This window comes from Schistocerca americana, chromosome 1, assembly GCF_021461395.2.
Source record: "Schistocerca americana isolate TAMUIC-IGC-003095 chromosome 1, iqSchAmer2.1, whole genome shotgun sequence".
Lineage (NCBI taxonomy): Eukaryota > Metazoa > Arthropoda > Insecta > Orthoptera > Acrididae > Schistocerca > Schistocerca americana.
Window position 1 is genome coordinate 191,001,130 of NC_060119.1, and position 22,267 is coordinate 191,023,396.

The following is a 22,267-nucleotide window of genomic DNA, read 5'->3' on the forward strand; positions in this document are numbered from 1 at the left end:
CTGTTTTTTGCCTTGACAGTGCTGTCAAAGCACCTTCCTACAAAATTACGTTTCAAGTTCAAGAACAAGTCGTCGTCAGAAGGTGCAAGATAGGGACTTTAGAGTGGGTGATCAAACTGCTTCCAACCGAACTGATGAATAAGTTTTTGAGTGGCACCAGTAGAATAGGATCATGCATTGTCATGAAGCAACACAAAGCCTTGACTGAATATTCCACACCCTTTGTTTTGAACTGTGCACTGTAGTTTTCTCATTGTTTCACAGTACTGTACTGCACTGACTGTTTTACTTCTGTGGAGGGAATCAATAAACAGAATATGATACAAATAATGGTGTTCAGCAGTTTTTACTCCAAAACGGTACCTACCTTCTGGAGATGCTTCATAAATTTCTGCTGGTGCCAATCCTTAATGTGCATGATAGCACAATTCACACCAATTTCCCCTTTTTCCCGGGTTATGAGTTTATCCAAGGATTGTCATAAATAATCTTAATTAAAGTTAAGCTCCTGGGACCAACTGTTGCAGGATTGCACCTTCAGAAGTAAGTTGGATAGATACAACAGAAACGGTTTCAAACTAATGTTAAAGTGGTTATCCATCTTGAACTTATTCCAGTTTAATTAAAGAGAATTACACCATGTGTGTTTTGCTTTTATTTATAAAGCATATTAGGTGGTTATTCTGTAAATTGGATACCTACGTTTGTACATTTTTGGTTGTTTAAGGTTAAAAACAGGTTTTGTTCATAAAGTTGGTGTGCGAGTTACTTATGGTGTTTCTTTACGTATTCTGCTTATTTCCTCCTTACTAGCAGCTGCTGACATTGAAAGACTTCAATTCACATATGCACTTGGCAGTTTTTGCCATTCTGCAGTATTTCTTGTGCTGAATTATTATACTTCACTTTTGTAAACTGAACTGGAGTTGTGTGTGCTTCTCATTCTGCACAGTAACAGTGTTTATGTATGTTCGTTGGTTTTGTTCACGTTCGAGTGTGTTGCCAACTTGTGAGACTGTGTGTGTGTGTGTGTGTGTGTGTGTGTGTGTGTGTGTGTGTGTGTGTGAGTGAAAGAGAGAGAGAGAGAGAGAGAGAGAGAGAGAGAGAGAGAGAGAGAGAGAGAGAGAGAGAGAGAGAGTAAATTTGTGAAATTGTCTTGTGTGTTAGGTTCAGGTGTGAGTGGAGATGGGGGTGGGGAGGTGAGGTTGATTGCAAGCAATTTCTCTTGGGGGGGGGGGGGGGATAGGCCTGGATGGTGATTATAGGACAGAATTTGGGAGTAGATGGTAGTGATAAATGGAGCCTGTGGATATGTATGTACATTTAATGGTATATTAAGTGGTCAATCAAGTGAAAGAGGGTCTGGTTTACCAAGTTGATCTGATCATTAATTAGTTGCTTCTTTCCAATTATGGTTTTCTGAGTAGTTTCCTTGTAAGGTGAGTAGATGCTTTTTGTTGTTAAGATTTCCATGTCTGTGTGTCTGTAGGTAACTTTATGTTGGTGTTGGTGGAACTGTTCTGCAAAAACAGAACTTCTGTGCTCTTATTTGTTCTTTGTATCTGGTGTCAAATATCCTCCTGGTTTGACCTATGTATTCCATCACATGTATTGCTTTTCAGTGGTATACTCCCAACTTCTGATATAGATAAGTTTTTTCTATTGTTCTTGGGAAGTAATTCTGAATTGAGTTTTTGGCTTGGTGGACTACTTTTATGCCTTATGTTTCTTCTTCTTCTTTTTCTTTTTAAAATATTGGATATGCTGTGTGTGTATTTGTGGTTGTATGTCATTATGTACCACCTTTTATTTTGTGTATTTAAAAAAAACTAGGCATAAAAATAGACTACAAACCATGGATAACCAATAGTAACTGATTTAAATAGCTGCTGCAAAAGATGGCCATGCAGACAAGCATATAATGTTAAAATGGTATTCCAGATTAACAGATACATTGTAGGTGGAAGTGGTAATATCACATTGGGAGCTAGAAAACAGAACCACTACTGGCCAAAGATACCAGGGTATGGCTATTTTAGACTAGGGTCATTGGCATTTATAAACCAGGATTCTTACAAGGTAGGATTCAATTTCCCATATTACTAGCTGGTGTAGAATGAAGTGAAATACAAAATCACATCTACCATATATCTGACTGAAAATTACAACAACCAATTTGTCACTAAGCACAGGGCAGGGTCAGGTTAAGAGATGATTTGTGGAGGATTACGATCGTATTTGGAAGGAATGAGTTTCGAACAGGTTGAGGATTGGTGATTTTCTATCCAAACCACAGCATCAGTCAATCTTTGTCTTGTGCTCTTCATTAGGTTCCTATAATGGTACTGGTCTGGAAACATAGGTTACAGGGAAAGGGTAAGATAAGATTATGAGACTGGCCGCTTCTTTAATTTGGTTCTGATATTCTATAGGTGAATACTTGGTAAAGTATTAAAGATTTTGCACTGAAAATCAGAAACAACAGCAGACGTCTTAAATACTTTTTCTAGGATCAAGTGCAGAGACTGATAGTACATAAATTCATAATGATGACACAAATGTGTGTGGTGAAACAAGTGCCAGGATATTCATTTTTCATGGACACTGTTGTGGAGGTATACAGGCATTTGAAATGAGGCAGCCACAGTTATACAGTGCTGGGAGAGAAGTGATTTAAGCATCAGCTGTATATTGGACAGGCACATTTGGAAAAGGTTCATCCTCACAATAGAATTTTGAAGGGAGAGGGCAGTCAACACAGCAGGAAGGGAGACACAATGTCTCATTATCAGTGATCTTGGCTGGAAAAAGCAAGATAGTGAACTGGTATTGCTGGGAATATTTAACCACGGACTACTCTCCATCAGAAGAAGAAGAAGAAGAAACAAAGGATAGCATAGGTAGCTTAGCAGTACAATAAGAAATAGATAGGGGCAGACATAAATAAACCAAGTAACAACTGACAGCAGCGACCCATTATTAATTCATGATGCAGATTGGCAGAATGGACAACTGGGGTCATACCTCTTTGTTAGCAGAAAGAAATGAGCTAGGTGCCCAGAATACATCAAAACTAGTTCTCTCTGTCATGGGTGTGATACCATCTCTCTGACTGTCCTTTCGCTAGACCAACTGTCCCCAACTGTTTTGACCAGGGATCACTTTGATTTCTTCATTCTTAGAAGGGACCACAATGTACAAGAAAAACAAACTGTGTCAATCTAAAGATAAACTTTAATCAAAACTTTTAACATCTTAGTAAAACAAAAGTAGTGTTATAATAGAAAACACTGAATTTTTAATAGAAAATTTAATTTGTAAATAATAGATTTCAGCTATCAGTCGTCCTTTTTAAATTTTATTGACAGATCTAGATTTCAGCTAGAAACTATATCTGCCAATAAAATTTAAAAAGGATGACTGATAGTTGAATTCTATTATTTACAAGTCAATATAACAGTCGCTGCGTGCAACAGCCTTCTGAATGGAAGGTAACCTGAGAAAATATAATTCTATTTGTTTCAATGTCATTTTTGAGCTTGCATCTTGTGTACAAGTTCGGTAATCCTGGGGCTAATATTATTGCTCAAAGGTACATGCATATCAGCACTTACTTTCAAATGATTCCTGGGCTTGTTTTCTTAATTACCAGCAAAGCAGAAAACCCTTGTTCACATAAATAAGTTGTGGAGAAAAGCACAAGATACCATAAAGTGATATCTCAAATTTTAGTTTTTGCAATTTTTTTTTACACCAAAACTGCTCATGAAAATCAGATTCAAACATGTTCTTACAGCTCCTGTCATTCTGGATTTCTTTTGCAACTTTTCCAGTATTAGGGCTAAAAGGGGTGCGAATCAGTTTTTGGCAAACTTTTGCTTCTGTTATATTATGTTCTGGGAAGTAACGATTTAATTCATCAGCAAACATTTGAAGACGACCCTTTACATTTTCTTATATGTTTGCCCTAATTGCGTCACAGTTTTTCTCATGAACAAGTGCTTTTAACATCACAAATGCAGAATAATTGTTTTTTCCAGTTTTACCTATGGATAATTGAAATTTGCAAATAAAAGCACGAAGTTTATCTTCAAAGATAAAAACACAGTGTGGGAGAGAAATGGGCTATTTTAATTAGCCTCTGGAAGTAGAATGGTATATTGGTAACACTGAAATGTTTGTAATATGTTTCAGGTGGGTACGCCGTTTGCTGAGATGGAGCGCTGCAGTGGACATGAATGCACTGTGGCTGTGAATGCCTTTTACAAAAATTGTGACTGTGTTGTTGCTGCTAGATGGGAATACCATTAACATTTCAGTCTTAGATGGAATGATCCTGTACCATGAGCACATGCAGTCAGTTACGGATGACAAACTTAGAACCAACAAGAAGTGTACTTACGATGAAATTGCCAGTAAGGCTCAGAAATTGTCAATCACAGGAACAAATAGAGAAGGTTCAAAACATAATCAACATTCCAAAGCGTTCTGTGAGATAAGCTGCAGTAGTAGTGGGAATGTCCAGTTGTAGTGTGCACAGAATTTTATAAAATGATTTAAAGTTGCAATTATACAAGATAAAGGTTGTGCAACAGTTAAACGAAAAAGATTATGAAAAGCAAATGACTCCATCTGTTGAACTGTGGACTGAAATTAGAGACAATGAAGACTTCTTAAAATTTCTGTGGTTGCATGACGTACATTTTCATCCCAGTGGTTATGTCAACCATGGACCTTGCCATTGGTGGGGAGCCTTGCGTGCCTCAACGATACAGATAGCCGTGCCGTAGGTGCAACCACAACGGAGGGGTATCTGTTGAGAGGCCAGACAAACGTGTGGTTCCTGAAGAGGAGCAGCAGCCTTTTCAGTAGGCAGGGGCAACAGTCTGGATGATTGACTGTTCTGACCTTGTAACACTAACCAAAATGGCCTTGCTGTTCTGGTACTGCGAACGGCTGAAAGCAAGGGGAAACTACAGCCGTAACTTTTCCGCAGGCCTTACTGTATGATTAAATGATGATGGCGTCCTCTTGGGTAAAATATTCCGGAGGTAAAATAGTCCCCCATTCGGATCTCCGGGCGGGGATTACTCAAGAGGACATCGTTATCAGGAGAAAGAAAACTGGTGTTCTACGGATCGGAGCATGGAATGTCAGATCCCTTAATCGGGCAGGTAGGTTAGAAAATTTAAAAAGGGAAATGGATAGGTTAAAGTTAGATATAGTGGGAATTAGTGAAGTTCGGTGGCAGGAGGAACAAGACTATTGGTCAGGTGAATACAGGGTTATAAATACAAAATCAAATAGGGGTAATGCAGGAGTAGGTTTAATAATGAATAAAAAAAATAGTAGTACGGGTAAGCTACTACAAACAGCATAGTGAATGCATTATTGTGGCCAAGATAGACACGAAGCCGACGCCTACTACAGTAGTACAAGTTTATATGCCAACTAGCTCTTCAGATGACGAAGAGATTGATGAAATGTATGATGAGATAAAAGAAATTATTCAGGTAGTGAAGGGAGACGAAAATTTAATAGTCATGGGTGACTGGAATTCGACAGTAGGAAAAGGGAGAGAAGGAAACATAGTAGGTGAATATGGATTGGGGCTAAGAAATGAAAGAGGAAGCTGTCTGGTAGAATTTTGCACAGAGCATAACTTAATCATAGCTAACACTTGGTTCAAGAATCATGAAAGAAGGTTGTATACATGGAAGAACCCTGGAGATACTAAAAGGTATCAGATAGATTATATAATGGTAAGACAGAGATTTAGGAACCAGGTTTTAAATTGTAAGACATTTCCAGGGGCAGATGTGGACTCTGACCACAATCTATTGGTTATGAACTGTAGATTAAAACTGAAGAAACTGCAAAAAGGTGGGGACCTGGATAAGCTGAAAGAACCAGAGGTTGTACAGAGTTTCAGGGAGAGCATACGGGAACAATTGACAGGAATGGGGGAAAGAAATACAGCAGAAGAAGAATGGGTAGCTTTGAGAGATGAAATAGTGAAGGCAGCAGAGGATCAAATAGGTAAAAAGATGAGGGCTAGTAAAAACCCTTGGGTAACAGAAGAAATATTGAATTTAATTGATGAAAGGAGAAAATATAAAAATGCAGTAAATGAAGCAGGCAAAAAGGAATACAAACGTCTCAAAAATGAGATTGACAGGAAGTACAAAATGGCTAAGCAGGGGTGGCTAGAGGACAAATGTAAGGATGTAGAGGCTTATCTCATGAGAGGTAAGATAGATACTGCCTATAGGAAAATTAAAGAAACCTTTGGAGAAAGGAGAACCACTTGCATGAATATCAAGAGCTATGATGGAAACCCAGTTTTAAGCAAAGAAGGGAAGCAGAAAGGTGGAAGGAGTATATAGAGGTTCTATACAAGGGCGATGTACTTGAGGACAATATTACGGAAATGGAAGAGGATGTAGATGAAGATGAAATGGGAGATATGATACTATGTGAAGAGTATGACAGAGCAATGAAAGACCTGAGTCGAAACAAGGCCCCGGGAGTAGACAACATTCAATTAGAACTACTGACGGCCTTGGGAGAGCCAGTCCTGACAAAACTCTGCCATCTGGTGAGCTAGATGTATGAGACAGGCGAAATAGCCTCAGACTTCAAGAAAAATATAATAATTCCAATCCCAAAGAAAGCAGGTGTTGACAGATGTGAAAATTACCGAACAATCAGTTTAATAAGTCACGGATGCAAAATACTAATGCGAATTCTTTACAGACGAATGGAAAAACTGATAGAAGCCGACCTCGGGGAAGATCAGTTTGGATTCCGTAGAAATGTTGGAACACGTGAGGCATTACTGACCCTACGACTTATCTTAGAAGAAAGATTAAGGAAAGGCAAACCTACATTTCTAGCACTTGCAAACTTAGAGAAAGCTTTTGATAATGTTGATTGGAATACTCTCTTTCAAATTCTGAAGGTGGCAGGGGTAAAATACAGGGAGCGAAAGGCTATTTACAATTTGTACAGAAACCAGATGGCAGTTATAAGAGTCGAGGGGTATGAAAGGGAAGCAGTGGTTGGGAAGGGAGTGAGACAGGGTTGTAGCCTATCCCCGATGCTCTTCAATCTGTATATTGAGCAAGCAATACAGGAAACAAAAGAAAAGTTCGGAGTAGGTATTAAAATCCATGGAGAAGGAATAAAAACTTTGAGGTTTGCCGATGACATTGTAATTCTGTCAGAGACAGCAAAGGACTTGGAAGACCAGTTGAACGGAATGGACAGTGTCTTGAAAGGAGGGTATAAGATGAACATCAACAAAAGGAAAACGAGGATAATTGAATGTAGTCGAATTAAATCGGGTGATGCTGAGGGAATTAGATTAGGAAATGAGACACTTAAAGTAGTAAAGGAGTTTTGCTATTTGGAGAGCAAAATAACTAATGATGGTTGAAGTAGAGAGGATATAAAATGTAGACTGGCAATGGCACGGAAAGTGCTTCTGAAGAAGAAAATTTTGTTAACATCGAGTATAGATTTAAATGTCAGGAAGTCGTTTGTGAAAGTATTTGTATGGAGTGTGGAAGTGAAACGTGGACGATAAATAGTTTAGACAAGAAGAGAATAGAAGCTTTCGAAATGTGGTGCTACAGAAGAATGCTGAAGATTACATGGGTAGATCACATAACTAATGCGGAGGTATTGAATAGAATTGGGGAGAAGAGGAGTTTGTGGCACAACTTGACTAGAAGAAGGGATCGGTTGGTAGGACATGTTCTGAGACATCGAGGGATCACTAATTTAGTATTGGAGGGCAGCGTGGAGGGTAAAAATCGTAGAGGGAGACCAAGAGATGAATACACTAAGCAGATTAAGAAGGATGTAAGCTGCAGTAGGTACTGGGAGATGAAGAAGCTTGCATAGGATAGGGTAGCATGGAGAGCTGCATCATACCAGTCTCAGGAGTGAAGACCACAACAACAACAACTGTCAATGCTGCGGTAACTTTCCAATTATGAAACTGTACAGATCACTTGCTTTTGAGGTGAAGAACACATTGAGCCATGTTTGGAGTGCATTTTCACCTGGAAAGGAAGTTCCTTGAATATTGTTAGATAGAAGATGGAAAGGTGAAAATCTGAGAGGGCAAGATTGGGTGAATAAGATGGGTGTAGAATGACTTCCCAACTCAACTCCTGTATATAATTTTTTTTAGTCAGTCTAGCAGAATGAGGGCAGGCATTACAGTGGAGTAACATCACTTCACACAGTCTTCCTGGATGCTGTACTTGGATTGAATCTCCAAGACCCCTCAGCTGTTGACCGCAAATGTCAGCAGTGATGGTTAAACATCGGAGGTGCAATTTGTAGTACATCTCACCATTCCACCAGATGCAGAATATTATCTTTTGTGGATATGGCCACCTGCTGATTTTCATTATTTTGGCTTAGAGCATATGGCACTAGTACACCCGACTCTTGAACCTTCCCCATTGCATGCAAATGTCACACAGTGGTGGAATGACCACAGTTTATTACATCTGCCAGTTCTTGAGTACAGTGATGTGGATCACTGTGGGTTAATACATTTAAATGATCTTCATCAAACCTCAAAGGTCTTCCTGAATGTGGAATCACTAATATCAAAATTATCTTCCTTAAAATGATAAAACCACTTTGCTTCCATGGTCTGTGCAATGACACTATCCTCATACATTGTGCAAATGCTTCTGTCTGATTCCACTGCTGTTACCTCTCTAGTGAATTCAGACAAAAGAATGTTTCAGAAGAGTTCCCATTTCTCCACTTGGCAATCCATTTTTTAGCATCCACAGGTGCACTCACTATCTCCAAATGATAATATGTAAACTCAAACAGCAATAAATAAAAAATGACAGTCACTAAATAAACCCATAGCAACTGGAATACCAACACGCTAAACAAAAACACTACAAACTTTTGCACCAACATAATACAATGTGTTGTTAATGCTGAATGATTCTAATGTTCTATTAACGTCACTATCCTAACACAGCTGAGGTGTCATATGTATGGAAACTAATGAACTTTCCCCACATGATGTTAAGTTTCTGAAACAATTCTGTTATTGTTTTAATAACATCCATACATGTTGTCATCATCTAAAATGCAGGCAAATATGAGTAACTGATGATGAAGGTTCCTCGGGTCTCCAACCTGACTAAGAGAGTTACCTGTAAGAGATAAGCAGCGTTTGAACGATCAGAGAAAATATCAAGTACTGTGTACTGAAAACATCACAAGATGATGTTAGACCCATCCTAACGGCAAAAGTAAAATCTTAAAGAATTTACAGTGGTACATGTGCACAAGTTATAAATGTTATAATGAATCTTGATGTGAATATACATAAATTGTACCGTATATGAACCCAACATATCAGCTACACATACATATAAGATTATGTATGCTTACATTAAATCAAATGATGGTGAACTGTAGTGCTTATTTTGTATAAGTTATGTAAAACTATATATGTTTTGACGAAACGGACATCAAGAGGAACTACTCAACTATCAAACTCTTGGCGTGTTCTGTAAAAAGATTACATTTACATGTGTTATAGCGAATGAAGGTGTGGGTGCTTACAATGAGTCAAACATTTTTGGTTCATTTGTAGCAGCGAGGAATGCTAGACTTTGCTACAAGGAACCACATAAGGTGAAAACATTTATGGATTTATCTGAAATTTTGTGAGATCTTATAGTGATGCTGAATGTACAGGCTGTCCTTGGTCACTGAAATATGTGACGTACGTCACGGTTCCAGTATCACAGGTCAGAAATGACAGGCCTTTTCCTTGCAGCATCGGAAACTCTCAATCACGCACTCGCCCGTTCACACTATCCTATGAACATTTTGATAATATGAAATTTATCGTTCTGTGAAAACAGACTGTACTGCCCAGCCATGTTGCACCAACGGACTTAACCCTCCCGTTACCAAGCTTTTTCACACCTCTATTTTACCAAGCGGTGTATTTGGACTACCCCAAAAGAGTTTTGTATTTTATTGTAATATTTGTTCTCAGATTTCATTATTTCCATTGAATGAGTTTATTTAGTATTGAAAAACAGATTTTCAGGTTATTAGAAGTATTTAATCAGATCACAGATGCAAATTACAAAAAAATTTTAATATCATTCACTAAATTCAGTACTCAATGAACAGATAATTAATAATCTATGTATCCCATGTATCTCAACAGTCACTGCAGTAAAATAACACAAGACTTTTTTCAACTTTTCAGACAAGTACATTTTTGCACTGCATGCACTTCACAGTAACAGTTTCTTCTCTGTGTATATTACAAACAAGTTTCTTGCTCGTTACACAACAGAATCTTGTTTTCGTTGTGGTGTTGGTAAGTTGGAACACTGGGTCTGGATCAATACTGTAGGAATTGCAATACCACAAGTTTCCAGTGCATCTTGTACATGTTTATGAAAACCATTGATATTTTTGGCTCTTTCTTCCATGTTGCCTTTGCTGAGTCCAAATGCCAATTCAGTCGTGAAGAGTTTACATCGGCTTTGGTTATTCTTCTGCCATTCAGGATATCTTTGAGTGTAGAGAATATATGCATTCAGTGCTGCAATATCTATCATTTTCATGAAGATTCTTAGTGGCCACCGCCTCGTTCCTCTAACACAACTGTATTCTCTTGTAATTTTGTCCCCATTATCCACAGCACCTTTGGTTTTGTTGTAGTGCAGTATGATTTCAAGTTTGTGTTCACTTTCTTCCCCACTCACTTGTCTCTCATTACCCTGAGTAGAGAGTAGCATTACTGCCTTTCCCAATCAGTGTCAAGTCATTTGTGAAACCAAACATTGAAGAGTGAACTTTTCTCTTTCTGTCTGGCAAGAATTCCTTCGGAATCTCTTTCTTATTGAAACACAAGGTACCAACCAATGTCGTGTTTTGTTTTAGTAGTTCAGCAGCCAATGGAAAACTGGTGAAAAAATTATCAGTTGTTACACCATGACCGTTATTCGGAAGTGGTTCCATCAGATTCAAAACAACTCTCTGTCCTTGATTCACTTCCTGAGTATTGTCCACCATTCCTGTGTAAATTTGGATCCGTAATAAGTAAGATGTCTTCACATCAGCACAAACCCAAATTTTAATGCCATACTTGCCAGACTTGCTCTTCATATAAACCCTAAAAGGGCAGTTTCCTCGGTATGTTGCTAATCGTTCATCAATAGTCACATATTCATGAGGATAGAAGTTCTTGCACAAGTTAGATTGAAATTTGTTGAACACTACTCTGATGTCCTTGGTTTCATAAATTCTCTATGCTCTTGTGTCTCTGTTGTCAAATTGCAAGAATTTCAGTATAGACAAAAATCGGTCTCTTGACATGGCAGCAGAAAAGAATGGTTGCCAAAAGGGAACATTACCTCCCCACAGATTGGAAGCACTTGCGTGATGTCCACGAGTTCAAGCAGCTCCTATTAGAATTGCTAATACAGCGTACACTTAAGTTGCATTTATCTCTCTCAAATGGCTCTGAGCACTATGGGACTTAACGTCTAAGGTCATCAGTCCCCTAGACCGTAGAACTAGTTAAACCTAACTAACCTAAGGACATCACACACATCCATGCCCGAGGCAGGATTCGAACCTGCGACCGTAGCAATCGTGCAGTTCCAGACTACAGCACCTAGAACCGCTCGGCCACTCCGGCCGGCTATCTCTCTCCATGTCGTTTTGTTCAAAGAATGAGCTGCATTCCACAAAGAAATTACTCGTTTGGCTTCCCAGTTCGTTTCTTCTACAATGATGCTCACGATTTCTGGTGAGATAAATAATAAAAATGTCTCTGTTATTGTTTTGATTGTTTTTCCATCATTCACTGTGCCAGGTGTTACATTCAAAATGTTGCGACGTCGACGCCGCCTGCCTTTTGGTGGTTCACTAGAAAATTGTAGTCCACTTCTAGGAACAAACAAATCTCCAGTGTCTTTGTCTTTTTCTTCTTCTTCTTCATCATTCTCTTCTTCTTCTTCTTCTTCTTCTTCTTCTTGTTCACGTGAATGTGTAGTGTCTTCTGATATTTCATCATCAGCTTCATCTGATGCTATGTCAAGAGTTTCCATATATTCATTCAGTTTATTGTCAATGTCCCATTCATTTTCATCATCACTGACATCAGAATTGTATAGAATTTCCATGATCTCTTCGCTAGAAAGTCCTTTGGACATCCTTACTTGCAAATGAAATACTGACTCGTGTAATGTCAGCTCAACAGTGAACGTCAAATTCAAATCAACAATAGTAACCATCAACAATAACAAACATTGGGTCTATGGCAAAACTCAACAAAGAAGATGAATGACAGATATATTTCCCAAAATCTTCTTTTTCTACAAATAAGACGTTTCATACTAAGTGGGGTAGTCTCACAATCCCACCAATAAATGACTTGAATAACAATGATAAAGCCACAAAAATTAGACAGTTGTGAGTGTGTATTCAACGTCAATCATTTTAGTACAAAGCCATGAAACCACAGGCATGTGGCCCTTCAGACAACATTATTATAGGGAAAAAAATCAACCTGGGGTAGTCAGAATACCCCGCTTGGTAATGAGAGGGTTAACAAGGTATGCTCAGAATGTGTGAGTGTGGCCTTGCAAGAGGCATATAGTAGTTACTCCGCAATAATGGAGCAATGGACTAACTCTGAACACGCCCTCTGTTGCAGCATGGGCTTCAAAAATTAAACTTTCAGAATACGTAAACAAAAATGTAAAATAAGAGTTTTGACATGTCTAATGAAAACATTAAAATAAGATTGGCTAAAGATACAATAAAAATTAAAACTGAAAATAAATTTTAATATGTTATGATTGTATCTACAAACTATCCTGCTGGAAGAACATTCACAACTGAGCATTATACCAGAGGTTGAAAATATTGCTTCACTTGTAAAATTCTTTTATTGTTTAATGATTGGTTTCAGGCTCTTATATGTCATACTTCAGATGTCATAACTTGGTGCTGTGGCCCCCGAGTGCCACAGTGGACGTGTACTAGGCGCGGTGTGCTACCTACGAGCGCAGAACAGGGAGTCCTCCCTAGTGTGGACGAACCCTTTGAATTCGAAACTCTATCACAGCACACTGTTTCTCATGCACTGACATAGTTCCATTTACAGACCACCATGTCACACATAACAATTTGGAGCCTTCTAGTGGCAGAGGACTGAAAATATGTAGACATGAAGAATTAAGATGTAGAATGTTAATAACATTTGTTTTATTTGAAAAGTTTTAAGAGTTCTCACATAAAATATTTGTGAGGCATTACTTTTCAGCACACCCTCATAGTTTTATTCATCCTCTCAAAGGGCCCTGTACAAAAGCAGACACTTTGTTTCAATTTCCTCTATTATTGCCCCTCTGATATCATATTTTCTTTTACAGTGTCAATTCACACATGATCCATTTTAGTGCTGCCAATGTTTATCATTTAAAAGTGCACTAACAATGCTGGTAATATCGCCTATCATTCTCCCAAGCCTCTACCTACATGCTTTTGCTTTTGTACAAGTCTGATAGGTTACTTTATAAATATCAAGATAATATTTTTACAGTTCATCTTCAGTCTGTCTTCTTACAGAGTGTTGCAATAGGTTCATAATTATATTAAAAACTAGCTGTTCTCCTTAGTTTTAGCAACTCACCTTCAAATACTTGAAGCAACTTGTTTTCAGACAACAGTTTGAACTGAGCGTTCACAGTGTGCCATGTAACTAAGGCCTCAGCAGAAGAACGCAGCTGTGCTGAAACGGAGCTACTGACATTTAGGGCTGGGCTGCCAACACCACGGATGGGACCAACTAGGACTGCAACCTGGCTCACCTCTGGGCAATACTGTATTGCCTTAGAAATAAAAAGGATAGAACGTTACATGATAAAACAGGGCAGCAATAAGAACTGGCAAAACTTACGGACAAAATTCTTCTTTTACACTTGCAATGAAAAAAAAAAAAGTTATTTCTATTTAACAACTAATGAATAACCATTCTCTAGAGAGAAATTAATAGCTTTGTTAAAGACACTATTACCCACGATAAATTACAAAGAAATTATAAGATATGAGCATTTCAATAACGTAACTCCACATAATGTCATCCTTTCTCTTCTACAAACAATTGAATTATTTTTTCACTATTGTTCCCCTTCTCTTGTAGCAACTTCTTTCATTCTATTTTGAATTTTTACTTGGATGTGTGTGCAAGATTCACCTTATAAGTTAATCTGTGATTCTCCCAATCCGGATTGGATAAAGTCATCAATCAAGCTATTATGGACACATTTTTCTGGTCTTATTCAGCCCTACAATGCCAGTTATAGTTATATCGGTCCCAGCACACAGCTTTAACATAGCAATACCTTTAACAACTGAAATACCTGATTGCATATAGTATACACGTTACTACTTTTAAACAAATAAATCTGGTTTTAGGCTACTCAATAAATCTTTTAACACTAGCAAAAGGCAGCTATGTTCTCCTATAATACATTATTTTCTGTCATGATGCTCTTCACTTCAGTATCACCACATATTCCCCACACACCTGTAGTTTCTAAAGATTAATATCAATAATACCTTGGCATGTAGCACCACTCTTATTATAATGAAGACTTTTGGGTTTTTAATGCAGGACAAGTGACAGGTGCTAAATCAGTGGTTCACATCAACTGTTATTAATATATTCAGCATGTCACTCTCTTTAAGACAGAAGGATTTCTTACAAAAGCTTTAATTTGCTAAACCCCAAAATGGTGAAGCCAAGGAACTTTCAGTAGAAACATCCTGTCCTGTTGTCATGGCACTGACAGTATTCACCAGACCATAGCTGAGGAAAAAAAGGCAAACTAAACCTGTGAATAGCTAATTCTGGTTTAACCCTCTGTGCAGTTCATGTTTGACACCAACCTTGTGGTATTCCAAATGTAACTTTTAGCTTGTTACTGTAAGGTAAGCTCAGCTACTTAGCTGCAGTGCATGCTGTTCAGCAGAACGCAGCTGATATCAATGCCTCATGTGTTGCTCTGTATTATAGATCATCTACTCCGTCCCCCTCAAAAACAGGTCCTATAAACTGAGCTGATGCAGTTGCACTTCCAGCACATCCCAAAACTCTCTTTCCCCGATTCTTCACTAGATCCTACCTTAGTCATAATTCCACCCCCTTTTTTCTCTATAGCCTGCAAAAGAACAATTCCATTTCTTGTCAGTGTATTTCCATTCCTCCCTCTTGGATTCATAGCTTTCTGATCTTCTATGCACTCACTTTATTAATTAGATATAGTTATCTTTCATTATTATTTTATGTTCATTAGTTTCATTTTCTTCATGTGTTTCCCTCTACCTCTCATGCACTCATTTTTTTTTAACTGGTTGCTTCAGTCTGTCCTCTTGATTTTACTGTATGTAAGACTGTACCTGTCTTCAGTCACCTAGTTAGCTAATTGTCTGCCCCTGTATTCCTCATTGTTATCCTGCTCTGCCTTTCTTTCCCAACTCAGTGCATTTGTATTCATTAATTTTCTGCTCAGAAAAAGTAGGATGATGAGGAGAAGCTACTATATTTCACTCACCACTTTGCTCTAATGAAGAGAATGGATCAGTTGGTTCTTTTAGTTATTGTTTATATTGAATAATCATTGTTCCTTTTACTTCGTGTTCATTTTCCTTACCTCTTGCCCACATTTTATTTTTCATTGTGCTGCCGTTCTTTAGCTTAATCATCTCTCTGCACCCTGCAGTTTATTTTTATCTCTTACATCTGACAGCTGCTTAAAGTACATTGTTAGTTTTTCAGAATATGAAGGAAAAGAGGAAAGATGTAACACCAAAAAATACAGTAATCAAGGTTTTCACATGAGTCCATTCAAACTTAACTCCACAACACAAGAAGATGAATAAATGACAATTAAAAGCAGTCAAAATACACTCCTTAAAAAGTTCTTACTATCCGCGTACATAATTTGATAATCTATGTCTTTGTCACTATCTACAACAGGCAAAAAGCCAGGGAAGATTATGCCTAATTGGTTCTCCATCATTGCACTATTTTCACAAATAAATCATACCTACAATTAAACATCTCATAAAATTGATGCAGTAAACAGCTTCTAACCAACAACATGGACAAGAAAATATAGTACAAATACACTATTCTACAAACTTCAAAAAAGTTTTGCATTACCCCCGTTCCCAGAAATCCTGAAGATAGGCATTGACTGTGGATATTGTATCACAGACACAGTCCCTTTGACTGTTCAGAGATGTCACTAAACCCATCCAAAGCTGTAAACAACCATACACGGGCAGTGCCTATTAGACAGAGAGGGTCCAACAGCTGATCAGTTCCAGTCATTCCACCAAGAAGGAAATACACGGCTCATGTTGTCTGTAGTTTAACCAAGTCTAGGCAGTCAATACTGTGATTCAATCGCATCCAGGAAGGGCTCTCAACAAGGGAAGTGTCCAGGCATCTCGGAGTGAACCAAAGTGATGTTGTTCGGACATGGAGGAGATACAGAGAGACAGGAACTGTTGATGACACCCCTTGCTCAGACCACCCAAAGGCTACTACTGCAGTGGATGACTGCTACCTACGGATTACGGCTCAGAGGAACCCTGACAGCAACACCACCATGTTGAATAATGCTTTTCGTGCAGCCACAGGACGTCGTGTTACAACTCAAACTGTGCGCAATAGGTTGCGTGATGCGCAACTTCACTCCCGACGTCTATGGCAAGGCCCACCTTTGCATCCACGACACCATGGAGCGTGGTACAGATGGGCCAAACAACATGCCAAATGGACTGCTCAGGATTGGCATCACGTTCTCTTTACCGATGAGTGTCGCATATGCCTTCAACCAGACAATTGTTGGAAACGTATTTGGAAGCAACCCAGTCAGGCTGAATGCCTTAGACACACTGTCCAGCAAGTGCAGCTAGGTGGAGGTTCCCTGCTGTTTTGGGGTGGCATTTTGTGAGGCAGACGTATGCCACTGGTGGTCATGGAAGGCGCCGTAACAGCGGATCGGTAGTGCAACTAATTCGGCAGCATATTGGCGAGGCATTTGTCTTCATGGACAACAATTCGCACTCCCCTTCCCCTTGTGCACATCTTGTGAATGATGTCCTTGAGGATAATGACATTGTTCGACTAGAGTTTCCAGAATGTTCTCCAGACATGAACCCTATCAAACATGCCTGGGATGGATTGAAAAGGATTGTTTACAGACAACATGACCCACCCTCCACTCTGAGAGATCTATGTTGTATCGCCATTGAGGAGTGGGACAATCTGGACCAACACTTCCTTGATGAACTTGGAACTGGGGTGACGCAAAACGTTTTTCGATGTGTGTATATGACAGTAGAACATAACTGCAGGTCAAATATCTGTGTCAGTTTAATTAAAGTATCTTAGAAAATGAGTAAGAAATAAAATTAACAGGGTGTTCTGAAATGCCACTCAAATCTTACCATTGCTTGCAAATTTTTTTCTCTTCCTTCTGGATTAAGCAGCCAGTCAGCAATCTTTGGATCACAAGTCAGACCACGAAGCCGCATACCAAGGCAGTTATACAAAGCTTTGTACATTTCTTTTCCATCAAACACACTTACTGATTTCTGGCAAGTGGAATTTGTGAGCATTTCTTTAAGCAGCAGAATTCTTTCTTGTACAGGAATGGCATCAGAGCTGTTACCTAAGAGGTGGAATATATTTCAAGAGGATTGGTGATTAACCACAACTAAAAAGTACTAAGATTAATTTGTAATTGCAGGGTCATGATATTACTGGAGAAAGGATATAAAGGAGATAAATGTCTTTTGTGTTCAATTATATTGTTTCATTTGACTTATTTTCATTACATGGAGACTGTATTGTGTACCTAACATTTCATACTATCTACAAGTACATGGTGTTGTTGATAAAAGGGAATAGTTAGAAAAAATAAAGCAACATTTAAAACTTTATTTCAAGTTTAAAATGTTTTGAGCAGGATTGCAAAGGCACTAAACATCACTTTTAAAAAATCATAATGGTCAAATGCTGTGAATTTTGCTGCATGCATTCAGTGTGTCATTACTGTAGGTTTCAAACAGTGGGAGAAAAGTTTCACGTGGAATGTTGGTATTTCTTCTTCAGTATTTGTCTTGATCTGAGCTAGGGCCCTTGGCTTAGTCCAGTCCACTGCGCCCTTCAGATACCTTCATAAAAGGAAGGCACAGACAAAGAGGCCTAAAGACCAAGGCAACAGTGTTAGCAACCCCAAACAAACACTGTACTATTGGCGTAGACTGGTGATGTGAAAGGTGCCTTGATCCCATTGAAACCATTCATCTTGAATGTCAGTATTTAGAAATGTAGGGATCTTCAAGCTGAAAACATCTCTGACATGTTCAGATAATGTTTAGATGTCACAACGACAGTGGCACCTCAGTCATCACCAAAGAAGTAAGAGCCCATCATCCCACAATATGCCAGTGCAATCCATAGAAATACTTTGTAATAAATGCTTGTGAAACTGAGCAGGGTTACCTTGAGCCCAGAAATGAAAGTTCCACTTATTCACAGAACCACCTCAATGACAATGGGGTTCATCAGACGACATTGATTGTTTTTGAAAGAAGTTTGTACCTTTACTGACTGCAGTGAACAACTGTTCACAAATTTGCAGGTGCAGAACATAGTCATTAAGTCTGGGGTTTGTTCAGATGAAAGTCAAGCTGATGAAATATATTTTGAATGCTTCAACATTTGAGCCGAAATAAAAGGCAGTGAATGTCAAGGATACTTTCATGACAGCATACAAGGCTTTTTAATCAAAGCTGAACCTGTCTCTTTGTGCTGCTATCAAAGTGTAAAAGTATCAATAAAACATATTTACGGCAACTGCAAGCTCTGCACTCCCATGTTGACTAAATATCTGTTCCTATTACACAGTTTTATGCCTTTCTACCACTTCTCCTACTGCTATATGGTTAACAATATCAATTACAAATTTTCCTGTTTCTCTATGGCAGCTATCACATTTATGATAGCACACTCAATACAAAATACATTCATGTGACATTTTAAGAGGAGTATCATGCCTTACTAAGTGCAGGTTCATTCCTATAATACAAAAAACTTATTCACAATATTGAACTGTACTGTGTATTTATAAACAAAAATAATCAATTTGTGAAAACATAATGTAATTGGATGGATAAGAAATCTACTCACACATATAAAAGATATTAAAGTCTGCAAGCTTTCAGAGCCAGTGGCTCCTCCTCCTGGCAGAAGGGTTGAGTTGGGTTGATTTAGGAGGTCACTGGTCTCATCGGATTAGGGAAGGACGGGGAAGGAAGTCGGTCAGGTCTTGTCAAAGGAACCATCTCGGCATTTGCCTGGAGCGATTTAGGGAAATCACGGAAAACCTAAATTAGGATGGCCGGAAGCAAGATTGAACCATCGTCCTCCCGAATGCGACTCCAGTGTGCTAACCACTGTGCCACCTTGCTCAGTGCAGAAGGGTTGAAGAGAATTAAAAGGGGTGAATGACAAGAACTGGTGAGGTTTAGGAAAGGGAGTAGAACTCAGAAAAGTTGTGCAGAACCCTGGGAGACGGGAGACTAACATGATGGGATGAGAAGGAAAGACTGATTGTTGGAGACTGCACCAGACAAGATTTGGCAACCTGAGAGCTTAAAGGTGGAAGATAGGGTAACATGCAAGACAGGAGTTACTGCCGAAATATTGTGCACTAGTTAATAAGAGCGAAAAGCTAATGCATTTTATGTGATGGGTGGGAGGGAGTGGCAAAAAAAAATGACAGGTCAGGAAATGAAAGATGCAGAGAACTGAAAGGGAGTGAAGAAAGGAATAGTGACTGTGGACAAATGCTGAGAACAAAGAAATTAACGTAAATTAAGGCCAGGTGGGTGGCAAAACAAAGGATATGTTGCAGCATCGATTCCCCCCTATGGTGCTCATTTTAAATGGTGCCCAGGAGAAAAATCCAGGTAGCATGCGTGGTGAAACAGACACTAAGGTCACAACTGTCATGTTTTAGAGAATGCTCAGCAACAGTATAAAGTGTGTTGCCAGTATACACCTTCTCCCTATGCTCATGCATCCTAACTAATACTTTGTTAGTAATCATGCCCATGCAGAAAGCCAAACAGTGTTTACATAACAGTTGGTATACAACAAGTTTCATTTTGCAGTTGGGTCTGCCTTTGCTAGTACACGTTTTGTCAGTTACAGAGCTGATATAGGTGGTGGTAGGAGGGTGCATAGGGCAAGTCTTACAGTGGGGACCATCACGGTAAGAACCATAAATAGGGTACGGAAATGGGTGCAGAAGGAGCATAGGGTATGACAAGGACATTGTGGAGATTGGGAAGGTGACAAAAAGTTATTCTATATGTGGTGGAGAAAATTTTGGACAGAATGGATCTCATTTTAGGATATCATAGCTGTATTGAAGTAGCTCAAGGCCAGAATAATACTGAGTTACAAGTGTTTTACTCCTAAGTTGTTTTTTCTAGGGATTGGCAGTATCAGGATTGGATATGATTGCCTGGGAAATTTGCTTTTGAACTAGGCTGGTGAGGTAATTATGCCCAATGAGGGATGAGTTGAATGGGTGGATGGATGGAGGTTTTAGATGAGTGTCAAAAAATACAAAAAACAGGAAGACAAAACAGCACATACAACACAGGTAACGAAAGTTAGAAAACTATGAGCGTATCTACACAGAAGCACGGAATGAAGTATTGTGTCACTAGTAAAACATTAAATACACAGAAAGAAAGTGGTATAAGGAGCTAAAACAATATGGCAGATGGATGTGGCTGGCTGACTACAAGATAAAAAAAGTAGGAGCCAGCCACACTGCAACACACTAAAACCCCCAGCCTAAAAGTTTAGGCCAGTGTCCAGACACATCACAAAACTTTAAAAGTTTTGTCACACTTGTCTCATCATCAGCTAAAATAGAGGGTAGATCCCCACCAATATTTGCTTCTGCCCTTGCATCACAGTATAAAATGCACTCTGTTAAAATAAGGGGGATAGAGATGGCAAACCAAAAGCATCACAAAATGGGGGATCCTCTCACCAGACTGAAAAGCTATGTGTGAGTGGGCAGTGCCCATTTCTAAGACGGGAGGGTCATTTCATCCCTCCTGAGCAACTGACAGGAGGAATGTCACAGCTGGGTTCTTGACTTCAACAACCACAGCTTATTGGCCATCACCACCAGCCATATCTCATCCGACAACTGCATATACTTCCTATGTAGTGCAGAAGTGACAGCCTGCAAAGGGAATAGGACACACTGCTACACCCTATCCTTTGCAGGTCTCCTTGGCAGCCCAACTAGCCTGTTCATTTCCCTGCATCCCTACATAACCTGGCACCCAGCACAACGATGCCTGCTTACCCCGCCGTTGGAGCAAGTACAGTTGGTCACATGTCAGCTGGGCCAACTCCTCAGTGGGATGCAGGTTGTAGAACGATTGTAATGCACTATGGGAATTGGAGCAGATGAGAAACTGGTTGCCCCGAATACGACGCTTCTGCTCCAATGCCTTCAGGATTGCATGAAGCTCCGCAGCGGAAACTTATACTCCTCAGGAAGGTGAATCTTGACGACATGGTCAGGGAACAGTACTGAGTAGCCAAGGGAATTCCCTTGTTTCGAGCCATCAGTATAAACTACTGTGAAACTGTGATGCATATCTAAAATGTTAAAAAACAGAGATTGGAATGTAAAATCCAGTGTACTACCTTTCTTAAAATTAGTCAAATCTAAAGTAAGTTTGGGTCTCTGGAGGAGCCAAGGTGGAAATCTGCTCCAACCGTGACGTAAAACATTAAGACCAACCACACCCATCTCTAAAAGGTAACCCTGTGCGCGAATTCTGTAGGGCCTCATTGTTCTTTTCCAGTTACAAAAAAAGTCATGCCAGTGGTAGCTGAGCAACATTATGGTATGCAGGTGTGTATGGTGTGGACAGTGTTTTATATACCTTGTACGCCTTAAGTAGCCATCACCTGACATGAATCACCAGCTTCTGTGTGACGACTTGGTACAGGGCTTGTTCTGAATGCCCCAGTGGCAACCAAATCCCTTCATGGTGCACCACGTCCAACATCTTTAAATAGGAAAGGTCTTGCAGACCCATACACCATGCACTCATAATCGAG

The 22,267-nt window shown here is 39.2% G+C and overlaps 1 protein-coding gene across 2 annotated transcripts in view; it reads right to left on the bottom strand.

The window, feature by feature from the left end:
* The window catches only part of LOC124593590 (DNA polymerase theta), a 338,073-nt gene that overhangs the window by 40,092 nt on the left and 275,714 nt on the right, over positions 1-22,267 (bottom strand). For both annotated transcript variants that reach the window (XM_047131990.1, XM_047132069.1), the window contains 2 exons: positions 17,548-17,771; positions 13,718-13,916 (listed from right to left, as the gene is read on the bottom strand). In XM_047131990.1, the coding sequence (XP_046987946.1) occupies positions 13,718-13,916; positions 17,548-17,771 (423 nt within the window). The remainder of the gene's footprint in view (positions 1-13,717; positions 13,917-17,547; positions 17,772-22,267) is intronic.